At 51.9% G+C, this 25,838-nt stretch overlaps 2 protein-coding genes and 1 long non-coding RNA gene across 12 annotated transcripts in view; 2 read left to right on the plus strand and 1 right to left on the minus strand.

The window, feature by feature from the left end:
* Positions 1-202: 202 nt before the first annotated feature.
* FTCD (formimidoyltransferase cyclodeaminase) lies at positions 203-6,093 on the plus strand. The gene is made up of 14 exons (XM_023930503.2): positions 203-330; positions 1,088-1,271; positions 1,626-1,754; positions 1,862-1,950; positions 2,159-2,338; positions 2,427-2,564; positions 2,851-2,982; positions 3,643-3,704; positions 4,381-4,510; positions 4,621-4,782; positions 5,160-5,203; positions 5,284-5,422; positions 5,703-5,798; positions 5,961-6,093. The coding sequence occupies exons 1-14, from the start codon at positions 277-279 to the stop codon at positions 6,045-6,047; spliced, it is 1,626 nt and encodes a 541-aa protein (XP_023786271.2). The 5' UTR covers positions 203-276; the 3' UTR covers positions 6,048-6,093.
* Positions 6,094-6,919: 826 nt separating this feature from the next.
* On the plus strand, positions 6,920-8,047 carry LOC111931827 (uncharacterized). Its single transcript, XR_002865771.2, has 3 exons — positions 6,920-7,125; positions 7,538-7,573; positions 7,788-8,047. It is a non-coding gene; the product is annotated as an uncharacterized LOC111931827 (long non-coding RNA).
* A 1,545-nt stretch (positions 8,048-9,592) lies between these two features.
* COL6A2 (collagen type VI alpha 2 chain) overlaps positions 9,593-25,838 on the minus strand; it is a 40,278-nt gene continuing 24,032 nt past the window's right edge. For 9 of the 10 annotated variants that reach the window (XM_086898145.1, XM_086898148.1, XM_086898147.1 and 6 more), the window contains 18 exons: positions 25,446-25,499; positions 24,986-25,048; positions 24,479-24,541; positions 23,913-24,002; positions 22,378-22,440; positions 21,952-22,014; positions 21,764-21,826; positions 21,237-21,299; positions 20,731-20,781; positions 20,364-20,399; positions 19,934-19,996; positions 19,628-19,690; positions 19,411-19,446; positions 19,144-19,189; positions 18,868-19,020; positions 18,249-18,701; positions 17,932-17,970; positions 9,593-10,970 (listed from right to left, as the gene is read on the minus strand). In XM_086898145.1, the coding sequence (XP_086754271.1) occupies positions 10,363-10,970; positions 17,932-17,970; positions 18,249-18,701; positions 18,868-19,020; positions 19,144-19,189; positions 19,411-19,446; positions 19,628-19,690; positions 19,934-19,996; positions 20,364-20,399; positions 20,731-20,781; positions 21,237-21,299; positions 21,764-21,826; positions 21,952-22,014; positions 22,378-22,440; positions 23,913-24,002; positions 24,479-24,541; positions 24,986-25,048; positions 25,446-25,499 (2,070 nt within the window). In that variant the 3' untranslated portion in view covers positions 9,593-10,362. Of the gene's footprint in view, positions 15,254-17,931; positions 17,971-18,248; positions 18,702-18,867; positions 19,021-19,143; positions 19,190-19,410; positions 19,447-19,627; positions 19,691-19,933; positions 19,997-20,363; positions 20,400-20,730; positions 20,782-21,236; positions 21,300-21,763; positions 21,827-21,951; positions 22,015-22,377; positions 22,441-23,912; positions 24,003-24,478; positions 24,542-24,985; positions 25,049-25,445; positions 25,500-25,838 lie in introns of all 10 variants that reach the window. The other variant, XM_023930502.2, reaches the window with a different exon arrangement.

The following is a 25,838-nucleotide window of genomic DNA, read 5'->3' on the forward strand; positions in this document are numbered from 1 at the left end:
ATTGGTGCTGGTGAGCCCTGCCATCTGGACACCAGAGCCCTTGTGCCTGGAGCTCTTCCAAGCACAGCAGAGCCAGTACCGTGGTGTTTATCCAAGCCCCTTTCTGTCCCCTGGCCACAGATCGATTCAGTTAATTAGAAACTCGAGCTTGGGAAAGAGGCAACGGGTTGGCTGCTGAGAGGCTTTTGCTCCGCAGTGGGACTAGAAAGTGCAGGAAACCCCTGGGGTGTGAAGAGCTGAGCCAGGAGCTGAGGGGTGCAAGCAGACCCTGGGACCATGGCCAAGCTGGTGGAATGCATCCCCAACTTCTCAGAGGGGAATAACAAAGAGGTGAGGGAGTATGTAGAAGGGCTGATGGGTGGGTGACACCAGGGTGCTGACAGCTAGGTTTCCCCCTGCAGGGCAGTACCCACTCTTAGACTCTGCCATGCCTCCTTTGCAGTGCTGTGCACTTTTCACTACCTGGCTAGTGCCAAAAATGCCTAAAGGTAGCCTCGGCTCCCTTACAGCACATTGGTGAGAAGCAGGGGCTGAGACCTCCTCCACCTTTGACTGCGGGTTGCTCTAGCACCAGGTCTAGGGTTAGTGTGGGATACCCCTGCAGAGAAATATTGCTTGCAGCTGTGCCGAAAGATGGTGTCCCGGTTAATGGAGTCTGTCCTGGGCATCAGCTTTCAACTGAACTTTGGCTCTGCCAGTGGCAGGAGAGTTCAGCAAAACCAGCACGGCTGTAAAAACACAGCCTCCTCCAGGGAAGAGGCTTTGCAGAGCCGAATGTGTTAGGAAGCTGGCATGTGGAGGATGTATCCTCAGGAACAGCAATTTGTGGCGGAGCTCTGTGACATGCAGCAGTAGCCAGGTCTCTCTCCCCAACCATGGCAAGTTTAGGGAGCCATGGGTGCCCCAAACACCCTGGGTGGGAGTGGGATGCTTGTGCAGGGCTGCATCCCCACTGATCACAGGGTCATCCTCAACCCCATCACCAGTGGGAAGGAGTAGAGCTGAGATGTCCCCTCTCTTGAAAAGCCATGGCTGTTGTGCAGCCCCAGCCATCTCAGCCCCTTTGCTCCCGTCTGCTATCCGGCAGGTAATTGATGCAGTGGCACAGGCCATCTCCCGGACACCAGGATGTGTGCTGCTGGATGTGGATGCTGGCGCCTCCACCAACCGCACTGTCTACACCTTTGTGGGGTCCCCTGAGGCCGTGGTGGAAGGGGCACTGAGTGCGGCCCATGTGGCTGGGCAGCTGATTGACATGAGCCGACACTCAGGTGAGCTTGGGAGATCTGCCCAGGGGCTGGGCTGGCACAGAGGGGGCTGTTGTACTGCTGGGACCAAGCATGGCACTGGAACAGGGACTGTGGTCCCAGCCCCAGGCCTGACAAAGTTTATGAAGTGTTGGCAGTGCTCTCAGGCACATGATGGGATTGTTGGGGCTGCCCTGTGCAGGGCCAGGGGTTGGACTCAATGTTCCTGATGTGTCCCTTCCAACTTGCATTATTCTGTGATTCTATGGTTTCTCACAGCAATGGTGTCCAGTCTGTAAGAGTGTGGGAAAGGGTTGTTCTCCCTCCTTATCTGCTTGTTCTTCCCACTTCCCATTCCTGTATCTGCCCCACCACCAGGTGAGCACCCTCGGATGGGGGCCTTGGACGTCTGCCCCTTTGTGCCAGTGAGGAACGTCAGCATGGAGGAGTGTGTCACCTGTGCCCACATCTTCGGACAGCGCTTGGCAGAAGAGCTGGGTGTGCCTGGTGAGTGGGGTCAGGAACCTCTCCACATTCCATCCTACCCTGCATGATTCCAACTGTTGGAGAAAGTCCCCTGCCTGCTGGTGCTCACCCCAGGCTGTGTCTTGCAGTTTACCTGTATGGAGCAGCGGCACGGGACGAGAGAAGGAAAGCCCTGCCCTCCATCCGTGCTGGAGAGTACGAGGCGCTCCCTGAGAAAGTGAGTCTGGTGGAGGCACAGGCTGGACAGACCTGATCTGTACTTCCCTGGCTTCAGGGAGCATGCTGGGCACTGGTGTAGTCCCTTTGCACCAAGAGGAGCTGGTGACACAAGTGGTCATGGCAGATTCCAGCTGGGGAGGGAGATGGGAAGGTGGCATGTCCTCCTGGGCAGTGCCAGCCCACACGGTGTCCTCCCTCCTCCCCAGCTTGCAAAACCAGAGTGGGCTCCTGATTTTGGGCCCCCAGCTTTTGTCCCCCGGTGGGGGGCCACAGTGACAGGTGCCCGGACCTTCCTTATTGCGTACAACATCAACCTGCTGTGCACCAAGGAACTGGCTCACCGCATTGCCCTCAACATCCGCGAGCAGGGCCGCGGGCCCAACCAGGTATCCCAGGAGTGTGGGCACACCAGGAGCACACCTGCCTGTCCCCACACCTCCTGGGCTGTGCCCTGAATGTGGCAGTTGTTGGCAGCCCGGGCGCTTGAAGAAGGTGCAGGGCATTGGCTGGTATTTGGAGGAGGAGAACATGGCCCAGGTTTCGACAAACCTGCTGGACTTTGAGACCACACCACTCCACACCGTCTATGAGGAGATCTGCCGAGATGCACAGGTGGGTGGTCTGGGGTGCTTTTTCCCAAGGGGGCTTCCCAGAGGATGTCTCCCACCAAGCTTTATGACCTACCCTCAGGTCAGGCTCTGTTTTCTTTCATGCTTAGCTCAGCCAAAGTGCGAAATGGCACAAAACCCCCAGAAACTCAGCAACATGCAACCCAGCTCCTCTGTTGAAAGCTTTTCTGTGAGCTTCCCATGTCTTGGGAAGGGATGAGGACCAACAGGCTGGGGTAGTAGTGGCAGCAGGGCTCTGAGGAAAATCACATTTCTGATGTCCTTTGCAGGAACTGAATCTCCCGGTGGTGGGGTCTCAGCTGGTGGGGCTCATTCCCAAGAAGGCCATGATGGATGCAGCTGAGTTTTACATCAAGAAGGAAAAACTCTTCATCCTGGAGGAGGAACAGAAGATCAGGCTGGTAATGTGGCTTCTCCTGCTACCAGCACAAGGGTGGGATCATGAGAGAGTCATATCCCACCCCCCACCAGCCTCCCAAAGTAGCACTGAGCAGAGATTTGGGACTGCTGAGGCCCCAGGCATGACACTTGTCTCCAGGGTGGATTTTGCGAGGGCTGGGGGGACAGTGAGTGGGACAAATTGCTTTATTGTGCTGATCACGCTGAGATGCACAGGGAGCAGGAACCACAACCCATGAGGAGTGAGTGTGTGTAGCAGCCACTTGTCTTGCCTGCATGGAAGCCAGGAGGGAAGGAAGTGTCCCCAGATCTCAGGGACAATGTGTGGCATTATGTGAGGCTGTCCTAGGATGGGGAGTAAGCTGGAAAGGAGGAGACAGGCTCTCTTGTTCCACTGCAGGAGGGAGGGACTTTTCCAGCCTGTGGGGAACATGCTAGATAAGAGCAAGCTAATGATTTATCTGTACAGTTCCCAGTCATTTGGAGGTAACCACACATTGCCCCCAAGTCTGGGAGGGGATGGGCTGGTGGTGCCAGCTGTCCTCTCCCTGGGTGGCGGCCCAGTCAAAGCGCTGACTCACCCATGGTTAATTAGCAGTGGGGAATGAGGATGCAGCAGGACTTATGTGACAGGGCTGACACAGAAGTGCTGCTCCTTGCAGGTTGTCAATCGGCTGGGCCTGGACTCCCTGTCTCCATTTCGCCCCCGGGAGCGCATCATCGAGTAGGGACCCACATCCTACTTCTTGTCATGGTGCCTGTTCCTGCCTGGATTGGGGGGGGATCCTGCTGCCTGCATCCTGCACACAGCTTGTTTTGGGAGTGGAGGCTGCTCCCATCTCCTCTTCACAGCCTGGGGACATCTCTGTTGGGTGTTGTGCAGGAGCAGGGTGGTTCCCTGCTCCCAAATGCTGATGTATGTGAACGTGGAGTGGGGGAACTTCAGGTTGCTTCAGCAGGCAGTGGGAGCAGGTTTCGTGGCCAGATTTGAAGGTTGAATTCCTTACCCTATCCCCATGCAAAATTTCACTCCCTCTGATTCACATGCTGCAGCACCCCGTGTGAAACATGAGTCTGTGGGGGGAAAGGAAGGGAAATCCACCATGAGGTGAAGTCCTTGTCACCCTCCTGGGCCATGGCTGCAGGGGTGTTTCTGTCCCACAAAATGCTGTTTGCATAAGCTCAACCCACCTAATTCAGGGCAATGCCCACACCACCTGTGCTCCTCAGCAGTCCCCATGGGGTTCCCAGTCCTTACCCTGACCCTCAGGCTGCATTTTTTGGGTTAGTCCCCTACTCATTCATGGAGTCAGTGCTGGAGAGAACAGTGCTGGGTGAGAAGGGTCTGGGTGGTGGTGATGTCTCTGCACCTGGAGGGGTCTAAACCACTTGTGCTGCAGGTACTTGGTGGAGGCAGGAGAGGTGGACAGGGGGCTGGTGGCCAAGCCACTGGGTGCCTTTGTGCAAGCAGTTGGAGCGAGGTCAGCAGCGCCAGGAGGAGGCTCTGTGTCTGCAGCTGCGGGATCCCTGGTATGTGCCCCACACCAAGACAGATGCCTAGGGGCCCTGGGTGTGCCAAGAGGAGCTGGCATGGTGATAGCAGTGGGCACTGTGTCCTACTGGAGGATTTACCCTGGCAGGGAGCAGCACTGGGCAGCATGGTGGGACTGATGAGCTACGGGAAGAGGCAGTTTGAGGACCTGGACCCCATCATGAGGAAGCTGATCCCCCCTTTCCACCAGGCCATGGAAGAGCTGGTGGCTATGGTAGATGCTGACTCCCGTGCCTTCAGCAGCTACATGGTGAGGTCCCACCAGAGGCATCCTGCAGGGAAACAGGGGGGCTTTCCAGCTGGGCGGAGGGCTAGGATTGATGTGCTCTGGATTCCTTAGGAGCAGGGTTCTGACCTTAGAATCATAGAATCATTAAGGTTGGAAAAGACCTCCAAGATTATCAAGTCCAATGTTCTACTGAGTACACCCATACCCACTAAACCATATGACAAAGTGCCACATCTGCAGCCTTTTTGAACACTTCCAGGGACGCTAAAGCCAGGGCCAGGGGAAGGGACTGTCATCACATAAGGGAGATTTGCAAGGGCAGAGGAGCTATGGGGTCTGCCCTGACCCCTGATGCAAGTCTGGATGACAGCAGCAAACCTGCTTTTCTTTGCCTACAGGAAGCCATGAAGCTGCCCAAGAACACCCCTGAGGAGCGGGAGAGGTTAGCTGGGCTGGTGGGGACTGGCTCGCGGTGGAGGCACAGCCACTCAGCACTCACCCCAGGGCTGTCTCCCATCTCAGGCGCAGGAGTGCCATGCAGCAGGGGCTGAAGTCGGCTGTGGGAGTGCCCTATGGCCTGGCAGAGAAAGTGAGCGGGCTCTGGCCTGCTCTGAAGGAGCTGGCACGACACTGCAACCTGGCCTGCAAATCTGACATCCAGGTATATGGCCCCAGCTCACACACTTGCCCTGCAAGGTCTTCCCTCATGTCTTGACCTCCAAGATGCATCCCTACGGCTGTGCTTCCAAAACTGGCCAGTGGTTTCCACCCAGTTATTCTTGGGCAGCCATTTCCTGAGAATACCAAGAGATTGGAAAACACTGCATGCTGCTGGGTGGTGCAGGGTGGGAGTCCTGCAGCATAAGGGTCTGACCTGCTTCATGGCCGTATGGTGGAGCTGGGTCACCAGGAGAGCTTCTCGCAAGGCCGACTTTCTCCAGGTGGGAGCCAAAATGCTGGAAGCGGCAGTGTTCGGAGCTTACTGCAATGTCATGATCAACCTCAGGGACATCGAGGACGAGGAGTTCAAGCGTGTGGTGAGCCGGGCCACACAGGCAGTGTGGCTGAGGGGGGCGGAGATGGCAGTGACGCCGCGGGGCTGCTGGTGCCCCTTTGCCGCTGGCAGGACACATGGGGTGCTCTGTGGATGGCTCTCCTGGCCTGCCAAGTGCCAAATGATGCATCTTGTCCCCACACAGATGTTACAGAAGGTCTCTGAGCTGCTGGAAGAGGCAAAGCAAGGCTTGGCGGTCGTGCTGGCACTGCTGGACAAGCGTGTGGTCTGAGAAGGGCTCGGGAATGTTCTGGGGCAAATACAGCTGGGAAATACTATTGTTGCTGCCTAGGTTCTGTTGGTATCCACCTCTGGAGAGCTGCTCTGCTCAGGCACATGCAGCATCATATCCCCTGGCCTTTCCCTGAACATGGGGGATTTTTTTGCTGTCATGGGCTTGGACTCTGGGCCCCATCCTCCCATCCCTGGGGCAGAAGTAGACAACTGGGTTGGCAGTGCCTGGGACCACAGTGATCCCAGGAAGGGATGGAAGAATCCTTGTAGCATTGCCTGCTACAAGATCCCTGTGCATGAGCACCTCCTGACCCCGCACAGTCCCTGTGTCCAGAAACCCCCACGAAATACCCTCTCACCCGAGACCTGGGGCAAGACCTGGCACAGTCCCTTTCTGCCAGGTGTCTTTCAGGCTGCGTGTGACAACTCCAGCCTGTTGAATTGCCTGGGAAAGGAGCATTGCCAAACATGAGGCACCATCAGGGGTGTTAGCAGGGAGATGGGGCGGGTTGAGATGGGAGAAACCCTGCACCCTCCTCATAGATCTTCCAAGTAGAAAACCTGAAAATCCGGGCATCCAGCCCTGCCTCCTGTCCCTGTTGACCGTGTGTGACAGCCAGATACTGTGTCCTCCACCCGCACACCGCGGCAGCACGCTGGGCAGTGTCTGGCCCCACCTCGCTGTCCCACAGCCCCGTGCTATGGGAAGGGCACCCCTGTTCCTGGGCATTGTCCCTGAGCTCGGAGCACCGAGCCGGGGTTCATGGTGGAGTCAGCTGACTCACTCCATCCATCCCATCGCTCCGGGAGCTGGAATCTCCGCCCTCCATCGCCTGTGTTTATTATCCCTGTGGGACCTTTGTGCCGGCTGGGAGCGGCGTGTTGACGTTTCCCGCATGTCCATGGTGACGGTGCAGTGTCACCACTCCGGTGTCACCCCTCCCCACCGCACCCCGGCTGACCGGGGCAGGGCCCCGCTATTTAATAGGTGCTCGACAGCCGGGAGTGCCGTGCCAAGGACGGGGATCCCGAGTGCTGCCGGCATTGCCTCTTCTGGGAACTTTTCTGCAGGTTTGGTGAGTGCAGGGCAGCGGAGGAGCACGGGGACAGCGGGAGCATGGGTCAGGGTGCACTGTCCCCATGCCTGGCACTGCACCCAGGCACGTGTCCCCAGTCCCTTGTGGCCCATGAGGATACGAGCCTGGCACCCAGGCTGGACCAGTGTGGGTATATTTCTATTAACGATGGAAACCGCATGTCTGGGCTTTAGGTGTGCATGGAGCGGGGGACAGTCATTCTGGGGGTTGGCGCTGTCACCAGAGGGACAAGACAGCAGTCGGAGTCTGTGTGGGGGATGGCACTGCTGGGGAAGCAAGTGTAGTCCCTGTGCTGGAGGCAGACGTGGGACAGAGGAGACAGGTCCCAGCTGCTGGCTGGCCAATGTCCCATGGCAGGAGGTGACTGATGGTGCCTGTCCTTCCCTTTCAGCTTGGAGACCACTGAGGATGTGTGACCCCAACCAAGGTGAGGGGCCGTGCGGCCAGGCAGGGCTGCAGGTACCATACAGCTATCAAGGCTTAGAGGGGAGCTCTGTGCCATGGCCACAGACACCTGGGGGATTTACCTGCATCCCAAAGGGGTGTGGGGTGTCCTTTGTGAGGAAGAGGTAGACTGGGATGGGTACACCAGTTCCCTGCACTGTCTGTCTCTGCCCACTAACAGTCCCCCTTCTTCCTAGGCCCGCCAAAAGCATACCTTGCAGTGTGCCCTCCTGCCCCTCCAGGATACCGTGGTCCTGACAGAAGTCCCTACCCTCCTGGTGTTGCAGTTTGCCCTGCTGCCCCTCCAGGATACCGTGGTCCTGGCGAGAACCTGGCAGTCTGTCCCCCGGGCCCTGCTCCTCCTGGGCAGCACCCCCATGGGCACCCCCCATCAGGGCATCATCCCCATGGGCACCAGGAGCACCATCAAAAGCACTGAAAGCACCATGAAGGCAAGGTAAGGGTGGGACAGCAGTGAACCCTTCCCTAATTCTGCTGTGGTCCTTTGGACCCCTTGTCCATAACCATAACATTTGCCCTGAGCAGCTGGGATTCTCCTCTCCTGTAGTGGCTGGAGCTAAGTGCCCAAACTTCAGTGGCTTTTTTAAGATGTGGAAACTTGTAAGATTAGTAAATAGGCAAGAATGAGTCACACTAAGTGAGTAATTTGAAAAGCAATCCATTAAATTCCTTGAAGCCATTTTAAGTGGTGACGTGGCTCTAGGTGCATCATGTAGTGTATTAAATCCCAGGATTTTGTCCTGCTCACCTGAGAGCAAGTTCATGCCTCCATAATGGACATTCACTCAGTGTCTTGCAGCAGAGGAACTGTTTGGTTCCCCCTTAAAAAAAAAAAACAACAACTCTCAAAAAACCAAAAAAGGAGAAAAAATTCCCTGTGCTTGGAGTAGGTTCTGCAGAAAATACCATTCCAGGGTTGAGCATCATCTTGTGCAGGTCAGAATGAGGAACTGCTAAACAAGGCCCCATTTTCAACATTGGGGGTGGGAGCATTTCCCAAACAAATCACACTAGCAGCTCTTCTCACTGGGAAACAGCTCTGGAAGTGGTCTGCTGTGACGTTGATCCTTGCTGGCAGAGAGCAAGTCCTTCCTGGAATTTCCTTTATTTACCGTAAGAACCTTGTAAAAAAATCATAAAAAACCTCCAGCCCTCCCACAATATGGGGCAGCCACCATAGGGTCACTAACCCCTCTCAGGAATGCTGTGACAGAGGCTCATTTCCCTGCTGTTCTAAAGTTGTTTTCTCTTCCCCAGCCCTGTGGTGGCTCACGCAGCTCAAGCAGCAGCTCTGACTCTGACTGAATGTCTGGTATGTCCCACCTGCTCTGCAGTGATCAGCAAAACATGGGGCCAAACTCCTCGTGGGAACCCCCTGCATGTCGCTCCACTCCCTCCCCCTTTCCCTTGGAACAATGTTTTGCCTGCTGAGTGATTTTTCTTGTGTGTAGCTTGTAAATCCTTGGACCTGGAATCTCTGAGTCAATGGACATTTCTACCCTCTGTCCTTTGGGAGAGCCTGTTGAAAGTCATCACATGCTGTTTTCCAATCTACTGGTGTCCGTGTGTTTTTTCTTTGGCAATGATGCTGCCTGCTAACATGGATCCCATAAAACTTCTTATATTTTGTGTGAGCTTTCCCAGGTTAGCAGAGGGAGTGGCTGGGGGATGCTGTAATTATGTGGGCTGCTGTCCACCACACCATGGTAATAATTTATAGGAAAAAGCTCACCATGGGCAGAGGGATTCTCCCATGAACAGATGAGGGGCATGAACAGCTGTAAGTGTTCAAGACAAGTGCTTGGAGCAATCTCTGTCCCTGCCCATGGTAGGAATAAATGAGATGGTCTTTCAGTTCCCTCCTGTGATTCTGTGATTCCATGATTATCTACATTTACCAGCTTGAAACCAGGAGAATCAGCTGCTCACTGAAAATAATTTTAAAAACCCCACAACTACAGAAAAAAATACTTTTTCAGGATAGGGTGAAAAAAGTTTGTTTATTTTTACAGACAGCACAGTTCAAGTTCAAAGCTGGACATTGCTCAGCTAATGCCAGTTGGAGGAAGGTACCATGGATGATGCTTTGAGCACACTGGGAGGCAGCTCTGCTGGCTGTCCACTATTTTGTCAATGCTGGGAGTCATGCTGCCCCTCTCAGCTGAAATTTTGAGTGTAGTAATAGATGAGCAGGTTCTGATGAAGGGCAGAATGACAGAAGGAATCAAGGCAGGTATGGCCCACAGGAAAATAAAGATCTTAGAGATGACTTGCAAAGCTTAAGATAGATAAATCCCCCAAAGGAGCATGTGTGGAAGACAGCAAAACCTCTCACACCATCCTGCTGTTCCCAGAAAGGAGGAGCAAGATGCACTGAGAGATACTGAGAGTTCTTGAAAACTAGAGTTATTCATTGGTCCTGCTACACTGGAATGGTTTCTTGCATCTCTGATAATCCCTCTTAGGATTACAGTATGTACACAAATCATGGCTTAGTGTGTGCAAAGCTTTACAGAAGTACTTCTTATGGCTCTGTATCCTGCTTTTATCTGGGTTTTAATTAGCACCATAAATGTAAGATACATGACTCTTCATCATGAAAATCAGTAAAGAGCTCTGGATTTTGGTTAGAAAGGAGGTCACAGAGGGCAGCTCTTCTGGGCTAGCAACCATACAGGGGGAAGAAAATACAACAGGTAATATCAGGGGTGCGTATATCAGTGAGACAAGGATTGTGTGTGTGCCCTTCTTCTAACAAATCCATCGAATGAACCTGTCAAAGAAGGTGGGCTGGGAGAGGCTGTCATAGTCTTTCTCCCGGAAGATAGCTGCCCGATCCCCCAGGCCAAGCTTCAGCAGAACATCCATGTCCACGTCGCTCCCCAGAGCCACAACCGTGGGCATGACATCTTGCTTCTTCATGGAGTTGATGGCCTCCTCCAGGTTCTTGCTTCCTGTGATGCCATCGGTGATGAAGACAAAGGAGAGCTCAGCATTGCGCCGGGCAAGTCGCTGCCCATTGCCTGGGCTGAGCACGATGTTGTTGATGGCGTGGATGATGGCTGACCCGATGTTGGAGGATGAGTCCAGGTACTTGATCTGTGCCAGGGCATCAGAGATCTCAGTAAGGTTGTGGGTCAGTGGGAAGACCACGTTCTGGTCCCGCTCACTGCCATACTGCAGCAGTGCGATCCGAGCATTCATTTGGTCACTGTTGCTCCGGGCCAGTGTCAGCTGCTGGGCCACGTCCTCCACGAAGCGGTGAGCGCTCTGGAAGTTCTGCTCCCCAATTCTTTCCGAACCGTCCAGCAAGAAGATGATGTCAACAGGGCGCTGGGTGCACTGGGCTACAGCAAGCTCTGCAGGGAGAAGAAGAAGAAGACAGGAGTTGGGAGAATGAGAAGACTACGGGATAATTTGGGTTGGAGTTGCCTCTGTGCATCCTTGTCCAAAGAAGGACCAGCCCAACCCCACTGCCAAAGCCTGTTTTTACCACTTGAAATGTAGGAGCTTTGCTTTTGATTTTTGCTTTTGCTTTTGATGGCTCAGCTACTGGGCACTTAAAGAATGTTAATTCTGGGACTGATGACAGACCCTCATGAAATTAGACAGGTCTGTGCATTTCAGTCCCAGAATTACATCCACTGCCTTACCTCAATTTCCAGCTCTTATTTGTGAAGGGAATATCCAGAGATTAATGGCAAGCAACACCTGCAAACCTCTCAGTTACTTTGGGTGAGTGGTTTACTGTCAGAGTTGCTCTTATCATAAAATCATAGAATCAGATAATCTCAGAATGGTTTGGGTTGGAGGGAACCTTAATGCTCATCTTGTTCCACCCCCCTGCCATGGGCAGGGACACCTTCCACTACTAGGTTGCTGCAAGCCCAGTCCAAACATATAGAATATATGAATATATGCAGTGAATAAACTCAGGAAGAAACAAAAAGGAGAAGAAACTAGCTATCTTTGGAGTCAGCTGATAGGGACCATTATTTCCTCCCTTTTCTGTAGTTCTATGCATTGTATTCAGTGTTCCTCTGAGTTCCCCCTGAGCTGGCAGCAGGGCAATGCCTATAGCACTCTCAAGCGGTTCTGTGGCTCTGAGACTGAATCTCAAAAGGGTGAAGTCCCAAAGATGCTGCCATGTTTGTTGCATGACTGGAAAGGAATAGGAGCTTCTGGAGCAGCCCCACCTTGAGCATCCATTTCTGGCAACAGGGGATAACTTTGAGGGTAGGAGTGTAATGTTAGATTGAATTTACAGAGCAAATCCAGCTTGAGAACGAGCTTCCCTAGTGCTGAACAGTGCTATGTCTGTGTTCAGCACAGAATCAGGGAATCACAGATTCTGTATGGTTAGAAAAACCCTCTGAGATCCTCAAGTGTGACTATTAGCTCAGCACTGTTGTATTAACCTCTAAACCATATCCCTAAGCACCACATAACATTTTTTGAACACTTTCATGGACGATGACTCTACTGTTTCCCTGGGCAGCCTGTTTCAGTGCATGACCACCCTTTCAGTGAAGAAATTTCCCCTAATATCCAATCTAAATCTCCCCTGGTGAAACCTGAAGCCATTTCCTTTTGTCCTCTCACTTGTTACCTCCTCTCTTTTAAAGCAATAAAGGCACATACTCACCTCTGACCAATCTTGCATGAGAAATGTTGTGTAAAGGCACATTGATGCTGCAGTTCCTGGTATGCAGGCACTGCTGCCACAAGGTTACCTCGCCTTGGGAGCACCTGCTCTGAGCAGCCGTGAAGGGGGAAAAGCAGAAGGGAATCCCTCTTGCAGCCACACAACCCAACACCTATGTGAGGGTCTGTGAAAGCAGCTGGGAGCAGGGGCTGCGTGTCATATTGGGGCAGTGTTAACAGCCTCCCCCTAGGTCTGCCCACACGTTTCTTGAGATGACAAGCAAGCCTGAAGAGCTCCTGGCTAAGCAGAGGGCAGCATCACTCCATGGAGCTTCAGCAAGAGCACACTGTACATCTGACAGGAGCATTCCTCAGAGTCACATTCTGCTTGCTGCTCAGCCCTCACAGCTGGAGAGGGCTGCCTTCCAGCTGTTTGATAAGGTGCCTTTACATAAGAGTTATCCCATGGGAATATGAGGCAGCAAAGCCTTGAGTTTGTCCTGTTCAGTGTCAGGCTCTGGTTGCAGCTTGTTCCCATTTCTGAGAGACTGAGGACCCGAGCACCCTTTCCTGCAGCAAGATTCTCATCCTAACTGGGAGGGAAACTCTCAAAGGCACCACCACAAATTAGGTGAACTAAAATCTTCCTGTCATGCTTTTAACTTGTGCATTGGTCCTTCTTATGGGGATCATGAATACCTGTAACTCACAGCTGAGGATGTCTAATGAAAGCAGCACAAATAAGGAGAAATATCATTGATTTTTCTGCCACATTAGTGTGTGCAGAGCAACCCCACCCATTCACTTCACCTTCTTGCTTCTTCTAAAACCTGAGGAACTTGTATTTCCTCTATTCTTTTGCAGTGTTGACAGTGGAGATGAAAGTGAGGTGGGGACTGCCCTCCCAGACCTTTTTGGGGTTTCCCCCTTTCCCAGCCCATCCTGTGCCTTTGGGTAGGGGTGGACCATCCTTTACCCAGCTCCTTATCTGTGCTTCCTTTGCCCAATAGTTTCACTGAAGGAACTGCTACTGTGATGAAATACATCTGGTTTTATCACTAGCTGGGATTATGCTAAAGAAACACTCCTTCACTCACTTGCCTTTAACAAGGACAAGCACAAATACTCCTCATGCAAAGAGACATATTCTCCCTCTCCCCACCTCTAAAGAGCTGAAGCTTTTTGTGGGGTAAAAAACTTTGTTTCCAATGTTTTGCTAGGAATAAATGGCCACTGTGTGATGAAATTAAGTAAAATCAACACCCCTTTGCTGAAATCCTCCCCAGCTCTCTTTGTTTGGCAAAATGTCCCAGCCCTGAGATCTTTTCAAATCAGTGGAGTTTGGGAGATTTTCCTCTGGTATCATGGCCGGAGCAGCCTAGCTACTCTGAGTTCAGTCCGGCATCCCAGCAGGCTAAGTCATACTAATTTTGCCATAAAAAATCAAAACAGAACAGGGAGTTTGGCTTTGCACAGACTATGTGGAATATGTGAATTATGACAAGAGTCAGGCATAGGCTAATCTTTTTGCTTTCGCATAATACACAGAGCACATCAAGTAAAGCACTCAGAACTCTTTTCCCTCTATTCTACATTGAAAGTAGCAGAGTACTCTGAGCAACTTGTCCTGGGAGGAAAGAGTGCTTCAGCATTTCTAAACAATGACTTCCTTTACCTTGGGGGAACATCTGGAAATATTACAGCCACATTCCTGAAGATGGCACATCTCCCTTCTGCCCATTAAATATGACACTTGTTCAGTATACTTTATTGCAATAATACCATGTCAGTCAGAGTAAGCGCTTCTACCCCTGTGTGTCCATATGAATCCCACTACTTCTAAATAGAGCTTGAGAGCAGTTAAACTGGAGGTGGGAATGGCACTCGCCTGTCTGACTTTGTGAGACCAGGGGAAGCTGAGCAGATGGAGATACCAGGCCTTGTCCAAACACCACAGAGGTGGTGGCTCTGTGGTCTCTGAGACAAAGCAGCACTGGGCGTGGATTGAGTAAGCTCTACTACATCAAGCTTGCTTTTAAACAACTCAGTCAAAGAGTTTTTCTTTAGACCATTTGGTATTATGTGACAGAGTATCTGCCTTTTGTATGTGGACAGATACATGTTTTGGATTATGACAGAGGAAACACAAATGGACAAGCAGAGAAAAAGGCCAGGGGAGCCCACACAGCTTCTGAGAGAAGCACTGCCCAGGTGTCAGTGCTCACAATGGAAAGGGAGGGTTGCTCCCCCTCCTGTCCTGCTTGCTTCTTCCCTCCACACCCCCAGCTGCCCATGAGGAATTCCACAGAGACATTGTGGTGAGCAGGGATGCACCTTGCTTAGTCAGCTTTAAGGGACCCAGAGGGAACCTGTGTTAACCAAAAGAGAGGATGCAGAAGATGCTTTGGAGGGGGTCAGCAAGGACATATGCAGGAAGATGTGGGGGAAATGCATCATTAGGCTCTTGGCAAAAAAGCAGCAGGCAGAGCAAGAGCATCCCTTGGCATTGCTGGGGAAAGCCACCATGCTGGGCAAGCTGGAGGGAACTGCTCCTTGTATCCTGTCCCCAGATGAGTGCAACCAAGCCATTCCACTGCCTCTGTCTCTCCTGAACTAAAAGCGTTTCCTCCTGTGCTGTCCCTTCTGCCACACAGGAGTGATGAGTTCTACCTCCACTCAGCCTCTGCCTCCCAAGAGAGGTCTCAGCACAGCCCTAGCACAGTCTCTGGGTCCCCCACAATCTCACTGTGCACCATTTTGAAGGTGTCAATGAACAAGTCCATCCACTCTTGCCGCTCATTTCCAGTGGCAAACTTGGCTTTTTCGGCGGTAAAAGCCAAAGTGGCCACCAGCTGGGTGTACATGCTGGGGTCCTGGGATTCCCGCGTGGAGTTTAGGAACTGGGCGATCGAATGTATGGTGCTGGGGAAATCTATGTTGACTCCCTCTTCCATGGGGCGGAAAATAACTGGGTTTACGCTCCCAAGGTTCCTGTCATCTGCAAGTGAGCGTCAAAAGAATATTTTCAGAGCTTGCTAGCAATGGCTGTGTCTCTGAAAGCTACCTGGCTTTCCTACCTGCACTGCACCAGAAAAGAACAGAGCCAACAAGGACAGAGAAGTAAAGATCAAAGCCAGATTTTAAAATGGCAGATCTTTCTGCCATTTGTGTCGGAGGAATCATGAGACTTGCTCTGAAATCTTTCAGGTGTTAACTGAGTGACTCCAGAAAATTACACAGAATCTGAACTCCCCAGGTGATCTCTGATCCTGACTGATTCCTACTGATCTGGCATAGGCACGATGGAGAAGGAGCAGAGCTCAGAAAAAAGGCCACTCCCTTCTGCAAAGAGATTCACCCATCATGTAGCTTAGGACTGTGCTATGTGCAAACTGCGCACATGATGCTTTAAGGCAGGAAGACATCTAAGGGGACAGCATTATGTGACCTCCTTGCCTGGTACTCAGCCTCAGGGAAGTGACTCCAAGTCAAAGCCGTGTGGTGTCTGGGCTTGTCAGGACCCTGAGAGCCTTTATCTGTGCCTGGCTGTGCTGAATTTAACTTTGAATAAAAGCCCAAAGCTCAAAGCAAAGCCTTTTGGATCAATTAGCAAGAGCCTCTCAAGATGTCATGCGGTTTCTACAAAGCAAGTGGTTAGTTCAGATTCAACCCTCCAGCATCCTGTTAGCACAGCAGTAACTGATGAGAGACAAGGGGCTGTTCTGAAAATGGGAATATCTCAGGTAAAGTCCTGAGGCAGCATGGAGTAAAGACAGGGCTTACGTGGTACCTCTCCCTGCCTGTGCTCTGTTGACAATACCTAGGCTGAAGCTAGGGCAGCTGATTTGCCCCTCAAAGTACCAGAACAACCATGCTGAGCCATGGGGCCAAGAACGGGACTGGTTTAGCTGCCTCCCTGACCTGTCTGTCTGGCCAGTCCACTACACACACATTGGATGTGCACTGGCTCACTCACATTCCCTCTGAAGGGAACCGTCTCCACCCAGAGGATCTGCATGGGAATTGGCATGAGCTCATGGGATGTTCTGTGAGAACCAGAGAAGTCTCAGGCTCTGACATGTGTCGTATGTCCCATCCCATTCAACACGTTCCCTTGCTATTAGGGAAGTGTGACCACTACAAATCCTTCTAAACAATGACAGCAGTGCAGCACAGACAATCAGTTGTGGTGGGTGGGAGGCTCCTTGCCCAAAGACTCCTGAACCTATTACTTGAAATTTCATCTACCAGACCTAGAAGAACTTTTGCCCATGCTGAAAGGCCACTTTCACAGGAGATGAAACCAACCTTACCACCATGTTACTCTATCTCCCAAGTTCTCTGGGGCACAGGTCTTGCCTACACTTAGCCTGGTTTGTATATGGCATGGCTTATGGGATTCACTGAAGAGGGAACCCCCTCAGATACCCCCTCAAGCCATTCCTGTTCTGGTCCCCCAGGGCTGCCAGGCACTGGCAAACTGTTCTCACTTTGCATCAGGAACAGGAACACTCAGCTGCACTACGAGGAAAGGACCGACAACTTTGCCTTGTGTCGGAGGGCTTTGATGGCCCAAGCCCAGGAGAAATGAGTGCACCACTGCTTTTGTTCCTTGGAAATGGAAGGCTGCAAAGACCAAAACCTTTGAAGACACCTGAGCAATCACCAGTGTGGCCTGGGGATGTCACTTCCTTGTGCACAGATTTGCAGGCAAAGCTCCTCAGAAGACGCAGCAGAGAAGCTCAGCATCACAGTTGGATACTGTGTGTCCCCAGCATGGCCAGGTGTAAATACTGTAAATATCAGCATGAAATTTCAGACAGGAATAATTATAGATTTTCTCTGGATTTCTGTGCATCCTGGAACCAGTTTTCCTTTCCTTTGCATGGAAACAAAGGGACTTACGTGAAAATGAAATTTGATAATCTGTATAAGGCTCAGTTGAAGCCGGGGACTGCCACAAAAACATTCATGGCAAGAGGAAAGATAAAAATTGCAGAACGGGCGAAACTGTGGTCCTCTATAAACTTTGTGTATCAGCACAGAGTGCATCTATAGTATTTAAACATACACAGGGACTCAGACAGGATCTCTAGGAATTTGGGATGCACATCTGCCCCATAACAAGAAAAATGTGACCCAGTAAAGCTACCTTCAGCACACAGAGCATCAGAGAGAGGATCCTTACAGCCTTTTCCTTTAATACAACACCTTGAGTTAATTGTTAATTAAATATAGCCAGCGTTAGAGAAGCCAAAGCTTTGGGTCCACTATGTTGCCATTTTCCAGCTGGTTCCTAACATCTGCTCTGCCAGTCACTCCCAAGGAGCCTCCTGCTTCAAAGGTCATGTGAATGGGTGTTTAGCAAAGGGATTGTGACTTGGGTTTGGAGGTCAAAACCTGGTGGCTCCCAGGAATTTGACTAGGGAGGAATACTGTGGATGTGCCATTCTCACACAGTGTACTTGTACCTACCTGTGCAGGGAACTCAGAGAGAGAGGAAAAGAGCAGGAGATGAAACCCTGGAGCCTCTTCTCATATAAAGTAACACTATTTCCCAAACTCCTGCCTTGCAAAGGGATTGAACAGGGTTGCACCCCCCTCTCCTACTCCTGAGCTTCACACAGTCTCCCCCCAGAGTCTGTGCAGATCCATTAAGTTACTTGTAATGTTTACCTGTCTGGCAGGGCAGCTCGGGGCAGACAACCTGTGGATCTGGAAGGAAAAGAAACAAGGAAAACTGAGCCATGTGTTGCCATTCTCCTTCACAGCTTGCACAGTCAGAGTAGCAGGACAAGGTCTCTTACAAGGAACCCCAAAAGACTGCCCCAAAAAGTTGGTCTGTATCTAAGGAAGGACTCTTAGTTCAGGGCTAAGGTCAGACTCCACCATGGATGACCCAGCTGCTGACCAACCTGCTGGGACACATCTCTGCCCCCTACCCCTAACCCTAGGACTCAAAACTCCAGTTCCACACATAGACAGGGACAGACCTGGGCAGAGCACGTCCTCCATCTTGTCAATGAACTCCTCTGCCACCAGGTCTGAGAAGAGCCTCATCTTCTGGACTCGCTGGGGTTCATTGCAGGCAATGGAGACCAGGGTCTCGCTCTGCTCTGGCTGGTCGAACATGTCTCCAATGCCGATGGTGTTGACCACTACATCTCTACCACAAAGAGCCCCAAGGTTCTTATCATCATCCCGGGGGTCGTAGCGCCCGTCTGTGATCACCACAGCAAACACTTGGGCTTTCTTTCTCCTGCTTTCCTTGATGAGCTTGTTGTAGGCAAACTGAAGGGCAGACGGCGTCCAGGTGCCTCCAGCGATCCACTCCAGGCGCTTCACCGCTTCCTTGAAGCTTGACAGGGAATTGATGCGCTCATCATCAAGCTTGATGGCTTCAAAAGTCCCCTCGTGACTGTACTGCACCACCCCAACACGGGCACCTGCCAAGAAAGTGTCATATTACTTGGCTTTCCATCCTTGGGGAAAAGTGGAGAGAGTCAAAGAGTTGCCCAACTGAAAAGCAATGGAAAACAACCATTGAGGTTGAAAAGTTCCAAGACTCTTTTCTTTTCCCCGTGCCCCACTGTGTCCCCTCAGAGTCCAGACCTGTCTGTGATTTGGGGTCCTTGGCAATAGAGCCCAGCCTGCTGACCACGTTGACAACAAAATTCTTCTCCAGGGTGAAGTTGGTGTATCCGATACTCTCGGAGCTATCTATGACAAACATGATGTCCAGGGCACCGCAGCGTTTCTCACAGTCTGGGGAGAGGAGCAAGGGAGGGAAACAAAGGGGTAAGTGATGCTAGGAAGGTTCTGGTGACCCCCTTTCCCTATCCCTCAAGCAGTTGTTCTCCTTCCCCGGGAGAGGTGATGTCAGCTCACCACAGCATCCGCACGTCTCTCGCACGTAGGTCATCACGTCACAGTCCTGCCAGGACAGGGTTGCAGGATCAGTGCTTCTCTCTAAGCTAAGTACTCCCCTTTCCCTTCCTGCCCAGCCTCCCCTCTCCCCTATTTCCCTGGCTCCTGTGGGAAGCCACAGGCCACCTCTGCCAGGCAGCAGCAGGACCTGATGTCCTGTTTCGTTCTTGAGCTGTGCACAGAAAAGCCATGATTGCCCCAGGAGGATGAGTAGCAGGGGTTACTTACAGTCAGACCGGGGTCTCCTGGTGGGCCAGGGGTTCCCTGTAAAAAGAATACAGGGATTTCAGGCACAGTTTTCCCAAGAATTCTTTTTCTGGGAACTAGATGTCAGAGCCATCAAAAATGTGGCTTTCTGAAGGGGAAGGCCCACTGTGAGCCAGTGGACACATCTGGAAGCTGTGTCCCCTCCAACAGCATCTCCTCAGACACTGTGGGACTGTACCTCTGGGCCTGCTTCACCAGGTGGACCACGCTGTCCAGGCTCTCCTCCTGGGCCAGGATCACCCTGGGGAAGATGTAAAGAAAGGTTAAATACTTCCTGGGCAATGTTGGTAATGCAACCCCAGGAGTTCAGGGCCCCTCCTGATCCCCTGATCAGCCCCAGCCCTGCTAAGGACAGTCACCAGGCTGCCACAGATGAGCTTGGGGACAGGGACCAGACAAAGAGCGGCAGTGTCATGCCCAGTGCACGTGGCAAGGATGTGGGAGGGAGACACTGACCTTGGGGCAGTACAGGGAGTCTGCTTACCGGCTCCCCCTTCTCTCCTTTGGTCCCTTGTACTCCTTTTGGTCCAAGCTCACCCCGTCCTCCCTGTTCAATGGAAGGAGAAACAGATCCAGCATGGAGCACATCTGGATGTGCTCAGGCAGAGGCTGCATCACACACACATGCCTGCCTGACCTGGGAGAGCATCCTCTAAGCCAGCAGCTCAGAGCACAGAAAACAGTGTTTATACAGGCATTACCCAAAAAATACCCCGGAAGTTCTGCAGCATATTTTTCATATGATTTCAAAAGGAGATGGGCTTGAGAGATATAACCAAGCTCCAGCTGCAGGAAGTACCCAGGGCAGCTGCTGGCACGGCTGGCTCTTCAGCCATTAACCCAGGGGGCTGGGACACAACTCCTTGGCATTCAGTCAGTACAAAAAAACAGGTGATGGAGACAAGCACACTCACCTTGGGTCCTGGCTGCCCCTTCTCACCCTTGTCACCCTGCAAAAGGAGAGCAGAGAGAGGTCAGCAGCTGTCCAGGACTGGCCTCACACTGTGCACCCATACACCCAAAGACTGCAGCGAGGAGCATGAAGCTGAAGAGCAGCTGTAGCTTCAGGCTGATGCTTGAGGGACCATCACCATGATTGGAGCTGGGATCCCCAGCACCTGATGGACCGTGACCAGGTTCACTCCTGGTGTTCAACCCCCCTTATCCTTCACAGGCTCCACATATCTGCATTTTTCTTCCTCCTTCCCTGTTTTCTCAGTCTGCTCAGATCTGAGAAACATCCACTCAGATTTCCTCACATGCTGGATGAGGAATACATACCTGAGGTCCTCTGGGTCCAGGGTAGCTAAAACCAGGCCTGCCTCTGTCACCCTTTGGTAGGAAAAAAAGACCCGTGAGATACCGAACCTGGCCCTTCTGACCTGTTCCTGTCTGTGACAGTAACAGCCATTTTCATCTTCTCTGGGGGTGAGACACCACCAGGAGCCAAGGCTTCTGCAGCTGGCCCTGAAGCACTGGGAACTGCTTTGCAGAGCAAGGATTTGCAGGGTCTTGGGGATGTCATGTGCCAGGGATGCCCCTGAGTTTGCTCAGGGTGAAGAATGTAATCAGAGCTGCCTTGGCCAGAGCAAGACCTATATCTCTGCCCCATAGGGACAGGTCTGATTCTGTTTTTTAGGCACACAAGTTTCTGCTGTGAAAGCTGCTTTTTTTCATTGTTTTTTGGGTGGTTTTTTTGTTTGTTTGTTTTGGTTTTTTTTAATAAATAAGTGAATAGGAACATAAATCCACCTTTTCAAATGTAGAGGTTAATTCATGAACTTTACCTTTGGTCCTGGTGGTCCAGCATCACCTCTTGGGCCCAAGTCACCAGGGTCCCCACGTGATCCCTGCAGGACAGATTTGGAGAGAAGGCAGTGAGTGAGTGAGGATGTTCCCTGCTGCCCACACGGGACTGTGCTGGAGAAACCAGCTCTTGAGATGGTGCTGCAGGATCATCTCCTTTCGTGGTGAGCTCACTGTGGCAGTGACTGTCTAAGCAGTGGGGTTCCCATGTCCCATAGAGCCACCTGGATGTCACAGCACTACTGCCACAGTGGCATTGATGGACTAACCACAGATGCAGGACAAATAGGTGCTTCTGGAGTCCCATCTTCCCTCTCCCCAGTGACCCACCTTCTCCAGAGATCCCTTCCACATCATCATGAGAATACACAATTTTTGAGCCTCACTGAGAGAAGGTCATGCAGGTTCTCTTTGGGAGGGACAGTGCAGGCAGCTTGCCTGTGTCAGCAGGGCAAGCTCTCACCACAGAAGGAGGGCATGGTCACACACAAGCCCAAGTGTGACTTACTATCCTGCCTGGCTCTCCCACAGCACCAGAAGGGCCTCGAGGTCCTGGCAGTCCTTGTTCTCCCTGCACAGCAAAGAAAGACACAAGAACACAGTACATGAGGAAAGCTGGGCAAGCTGCCCTGGATTACACCAGGGCACTCCCTTCCCCTTCCTCCTGGCTGTCACCAAACCTTGCTCCATGCTTACCCTAGCTCCTTTGTTTCCAACCTCACCGGGCAGACCACGAATACCCTCTGGACCAGGATCTCCCTGTAAGAAGGGAAAGATATTCCTGGTCAGGGATGTCTCCAATGTTATCTGTGTGCATGGCAATGCTCCATGATGCCCTTCTCAAACCTGGTGTTTCTTGGTTTCAAACAGTGTCAGGGCAGTGTGCCCTCTGAATGTGTCTCTCAGCCTTGAGCTTTACTGCCCTTCGTCCCCTCTCTGGACCAAACCCTGGAGAAGAAGGCTGTACCTGGTGCCAGTGGGAGCACAGCACAGTGGGATCTGCGTTCTCACCTCTGGTGCTGCATGGACACTGCATGGCTGGGCCTTAGCACATCACACACACACCCCAGTCCTGTCTATTTTGGGCTCATTTGCAATAATCTGTGTAGTTGCTTTACTCACCCTTTCTCCTATGCCTCCAGGAGAGCCTTTGCTGCCTTTTGTCCCTGGATCTCCACGTCGCCCCTTAGCAGACACAGAAGTCACATAAATGGGGTGAGAGGATGGATGTCACCTGGGCAGTGGCTCCTGGCTGTCCTCCCTCCTCCCTCTGGGCCCAAGAGATGTACACCTGCCCCCTAAGCAAGTGCGTTCCCAGCAGCAGGAGAGCAGGGATGCCCATACTTCCTTTTGGGAAGCCACAGCCAGACTGTTGTTCCACCACAGTGACCACAAGCACGTCTGGTTCATTCCCTCAGGGTTAAAGACTATGATTTACTTCCAGCTCATCCAGTGTTGCTTTCTCCACTGGATCTTGCACAAGGATACAGGCTGGCTGGATTCTGGCTCCATGGTGCTGGTGGAGCTGTGCCAGGGATCATCCTCTCCAACCCATCCCTGTTGTAGTATTTTTATTCAGTTCTGTTAAAATTGTTAGTATTTCATCTGTTTTGTATGTTCCTGGTTCTCCCCCATTTACTGCTTTGGTTGGTTCCATTTATCTGTTATGTAAACCCCTCCCAGTTTTCCTGAATGTTCCCTGTCAATCACCTTTACCCTGCCCCATCTCCCCATCCATCATCATAAACCCCACCTCTCCTTACAGCTCCTTCCATGTATATTATCCCTTCCTCGGCACGTTATTGGTTGTTATGTTATGTTCCCGCCTTCTTTGTATCCCCATTGGTCCCTGACATTGTAACCTCCTCCCCTTACCCCTCCCTCCGTGAGCTCCCATTGGACCCTAGACTGTGCCTGCCCCTGAGATAAAACCCCGTGCACAGGGGTGCTCTGGGCTGTCTTCGGTCCTGAATTCTCCCAGCCCAGACCCTTGTGCTCATCCCCTCTCCCGAATAAACCTGTTCCTGGGAAGTACAGCCGAGTGGGTCTCCTCCTTCCTTTTACCATCACCCATGAGGCCTGATTTGGCAGAGCCCGGCAGGAGTCGGTGCTCTGAAGGTTCTGCAATGGGATCACCTTTCCCCTAAAGTTCCCCACTCCTGGCGACTGCCCGTGCCAGAGTGGCACCGTAGAGCTAGCCCGGAGCTCCGGTGCAGCCAAGAGCAGCGTCACATCCCCAAAATTTGCAGTGCCCCATTATATTAACTAGAGTGTCTGTGGCACCACTGATTTGTGATCCTGCCCGTTTCACAGAGCTCTGCCATGATGGCCACCAGATCCTGACTGAGCTCCTGCAAGGAGCCAGAGGTTTGGGGAACTTGCCAGAGTACAACCAAAGTGTCCCTGGGCATCCAGAGAGGCCAGGCCTGTGTGGTTATGTGGGAACACAGGATGCTTCTCTAAGGTGAATGGTTTACATCAGGCTTAGGATTATGGGAGTTCTGCTCTGTGAGGATGGGAGAGACAAGGAGATCAGCCATCTGCACATCTTTTGGGATGCACAAAGCAGAACTGGGGAGTTTCTCAGCACTCATCCATGAAACTGCTTCAGGTTCCTGTGGTGTGTCCAGTGTCCAGGGATCTATTCAGCCACTTACAGCCTCTCCTTTGGGTCCAGGAGGTCCCACTTCACCTCTCCCCCCCTTGGTTCCAGCAGGCCCTTGAGCTCCAGGGTTGCCTGGAAGTCCCTTGGAGACAAAAAAGAAATACAGTTTGTGGGAAGAGAGGGCAGAGGGTGTGCACATCCCCCCCATTTTTATCCTGTGTTGAGCAGAAGTGTATGAGCACCCAGGTTCCACTTCCATGCATCCGGCATGCCCACATGGCACTGGCATGAGCAGGGGCTCCAGCCTTGGAGCAGAGTGATTCTGTGTCACCTTCCCTCCATCAGCTGACAACAGGTTTATCAACTGTTCCTTACAGCATCTGGCCAGTCCTGTCCAAAGCCAGAGGGGCTGTGGCTGTGGCCCCTGGATCCCTGGAATTGTCCCAGACTAGGGTGGACAGGGCTTGGAGCAACCTGAGATAGTGGAAGGTGTGCTTGTCTATGGCAGACGGTGGGACTGGATGAACTTTAAGGTCTCTTGCAGCCCAAACCATTTTGTGATTTTATGAACAGACCACAGTAAAACACCGGAGACATCAGGATGCCGCATGAACCTACCGGGCTTCCTTTTTCCCCTGGGGGCCCCAGGGGTCCACTGCGACCAGGCCGTCCAGGATCCCCCTGAAACAGCCAGAGAGCCAATGGTCATTGCCTGCCTCACCAGCACATTGCACGATGATTAGCCCAAGCAGCAAGGCCAGCAAGGTCCTGCCCTCAGCTCCTGTGCCTGGTGATGGGATCCAGACCCCAAAGCCTATGGGCTCCTGTGATAGATTGGCATTTAAAAAAAAAAAAGGGAAACAGCTAAGGAAGTTAAGGCTGCTGGAGGCTGATGGGAGTTTGTTCTTCTTGCCAATAACTGGCCATTTCTGAGAATTGACAGTAGTTTTGACCATTGAAAAGTGAGATCAACCTGTGAACACCACCCTTTAAAACCACGACAGCTCCATAAGCAGCTAACAATTAATAATATATATATATATATAAAAACATGGGGAATGGTGTTGAGCTGTCCCCACTGGCACCTTCTGCCCACATCCCGCTGCCTGTGCAGAGCACTTGTACCTTTATGCCTGCATCTCCCCTTTCTCCTTGGTCTCCTGCATCTCCTGGGTAGCCATCAGGGCCCTGGGGAGGGAAACAACAAAGAACCACACACTTCACATTGCGAATACTTTCCATGCAGAATAAATAAAATTAAACTTTCTTATCAAATAACATTTCTAAGCTAGTGCTCTAGAGGCTAAAGTAGTTTTTGCTTGTTGCTAATGTCGATGAAAGGGGCAATTCCTTCTCTCTATGTGGAGGGGAGGAACACTGGGGGCTCCCAGCTTCCTTGTCCATGAAAAGGAGGCAAAGAAGAATCAAACTGTGGTCCCCATTCCATGGATCCTGGGTCTGGGATCAGATTATACCCCTAGTAGGAAAATGGGTAAATAACCTCTTGTTGGTCATCTTTCTACATATGTACCTTACTCAACAGCTACACAACAGATGTGCTGGTGAAAGAGTAAAGTGTTCCTACCTTGTCACCAGGGTCACCCTTGCATCCTGGTGGTCCAATTCTCCCCAGCCGGCCCTGGAGAGATTACATTCAAAGGAAAAAAATGAGAAATTATAGGTGGCTGAAGGGAAAACACAGCTTTTCTTGTTGACATCTAATAATATCATCATCCACTGACCTAATCTGCCACCAGCTAGAGAATAAATAGCAAGTGTACTCCTTAAAACAGGGGCAAAAGTGGAGAGGAAAGCAGACTAAAGGAAATCAGGCAGGCTCATCCCTGAGAGATGGGAATGTCCCTTGAGGCTGGATTTGTCAGCCACTCACGTCCAGGGTTGTGCTAGTCCTCTCTCATGGCTCTCCTGTCAGAGCAGGTCAGGTGTGCAGCAACCACTCTGCCTAACAGATGCTGTG

The sequence above is a fragment of the Cyanistes caeruleus genome, chromosome 7 (assembly GCF_971803275.1).
Source record: "Cyanistes caeruleus chromosome 7, bCyaCae1.hap1.1, whole genome shotgun sequence".
In the NCBI taxonomy this organism is placed as follows: domain Eukaryota; kingdom Metazoa; phylum Chordata; class Aves; order Passeriformes; family Paridae; genus Cyanistes; species Cyanistes caeruleus.

What these genes read in the sequence shown, in the direction of transcription:
- FTCD (XM_023930503.2), top strand. Translation starts at nt 277, where the DNA reads ATGGCCAAGCTGGTGGAATGCATCCCCAACTTCTCAGAGGGGAATAAC. An exon ending in ACGAGGCGCTCCCTGAGAAA is followed by an intron (nt 1,951 to 2,158) that starts GTGAGTCTGGTG and finishes CCTCCTCCCCAG; the next exon opens with CTTGCAAAACCAGAGTGGGC. An exon ending in CCTGCAAATCTGACATCCAG is followed by an intron (nt 5,423 to 5,702) that starts GTATATGGCCCC and finishes GACTTTCTCCAG; the next exon opens with GTGGGAGCCAAAATGCTGGA.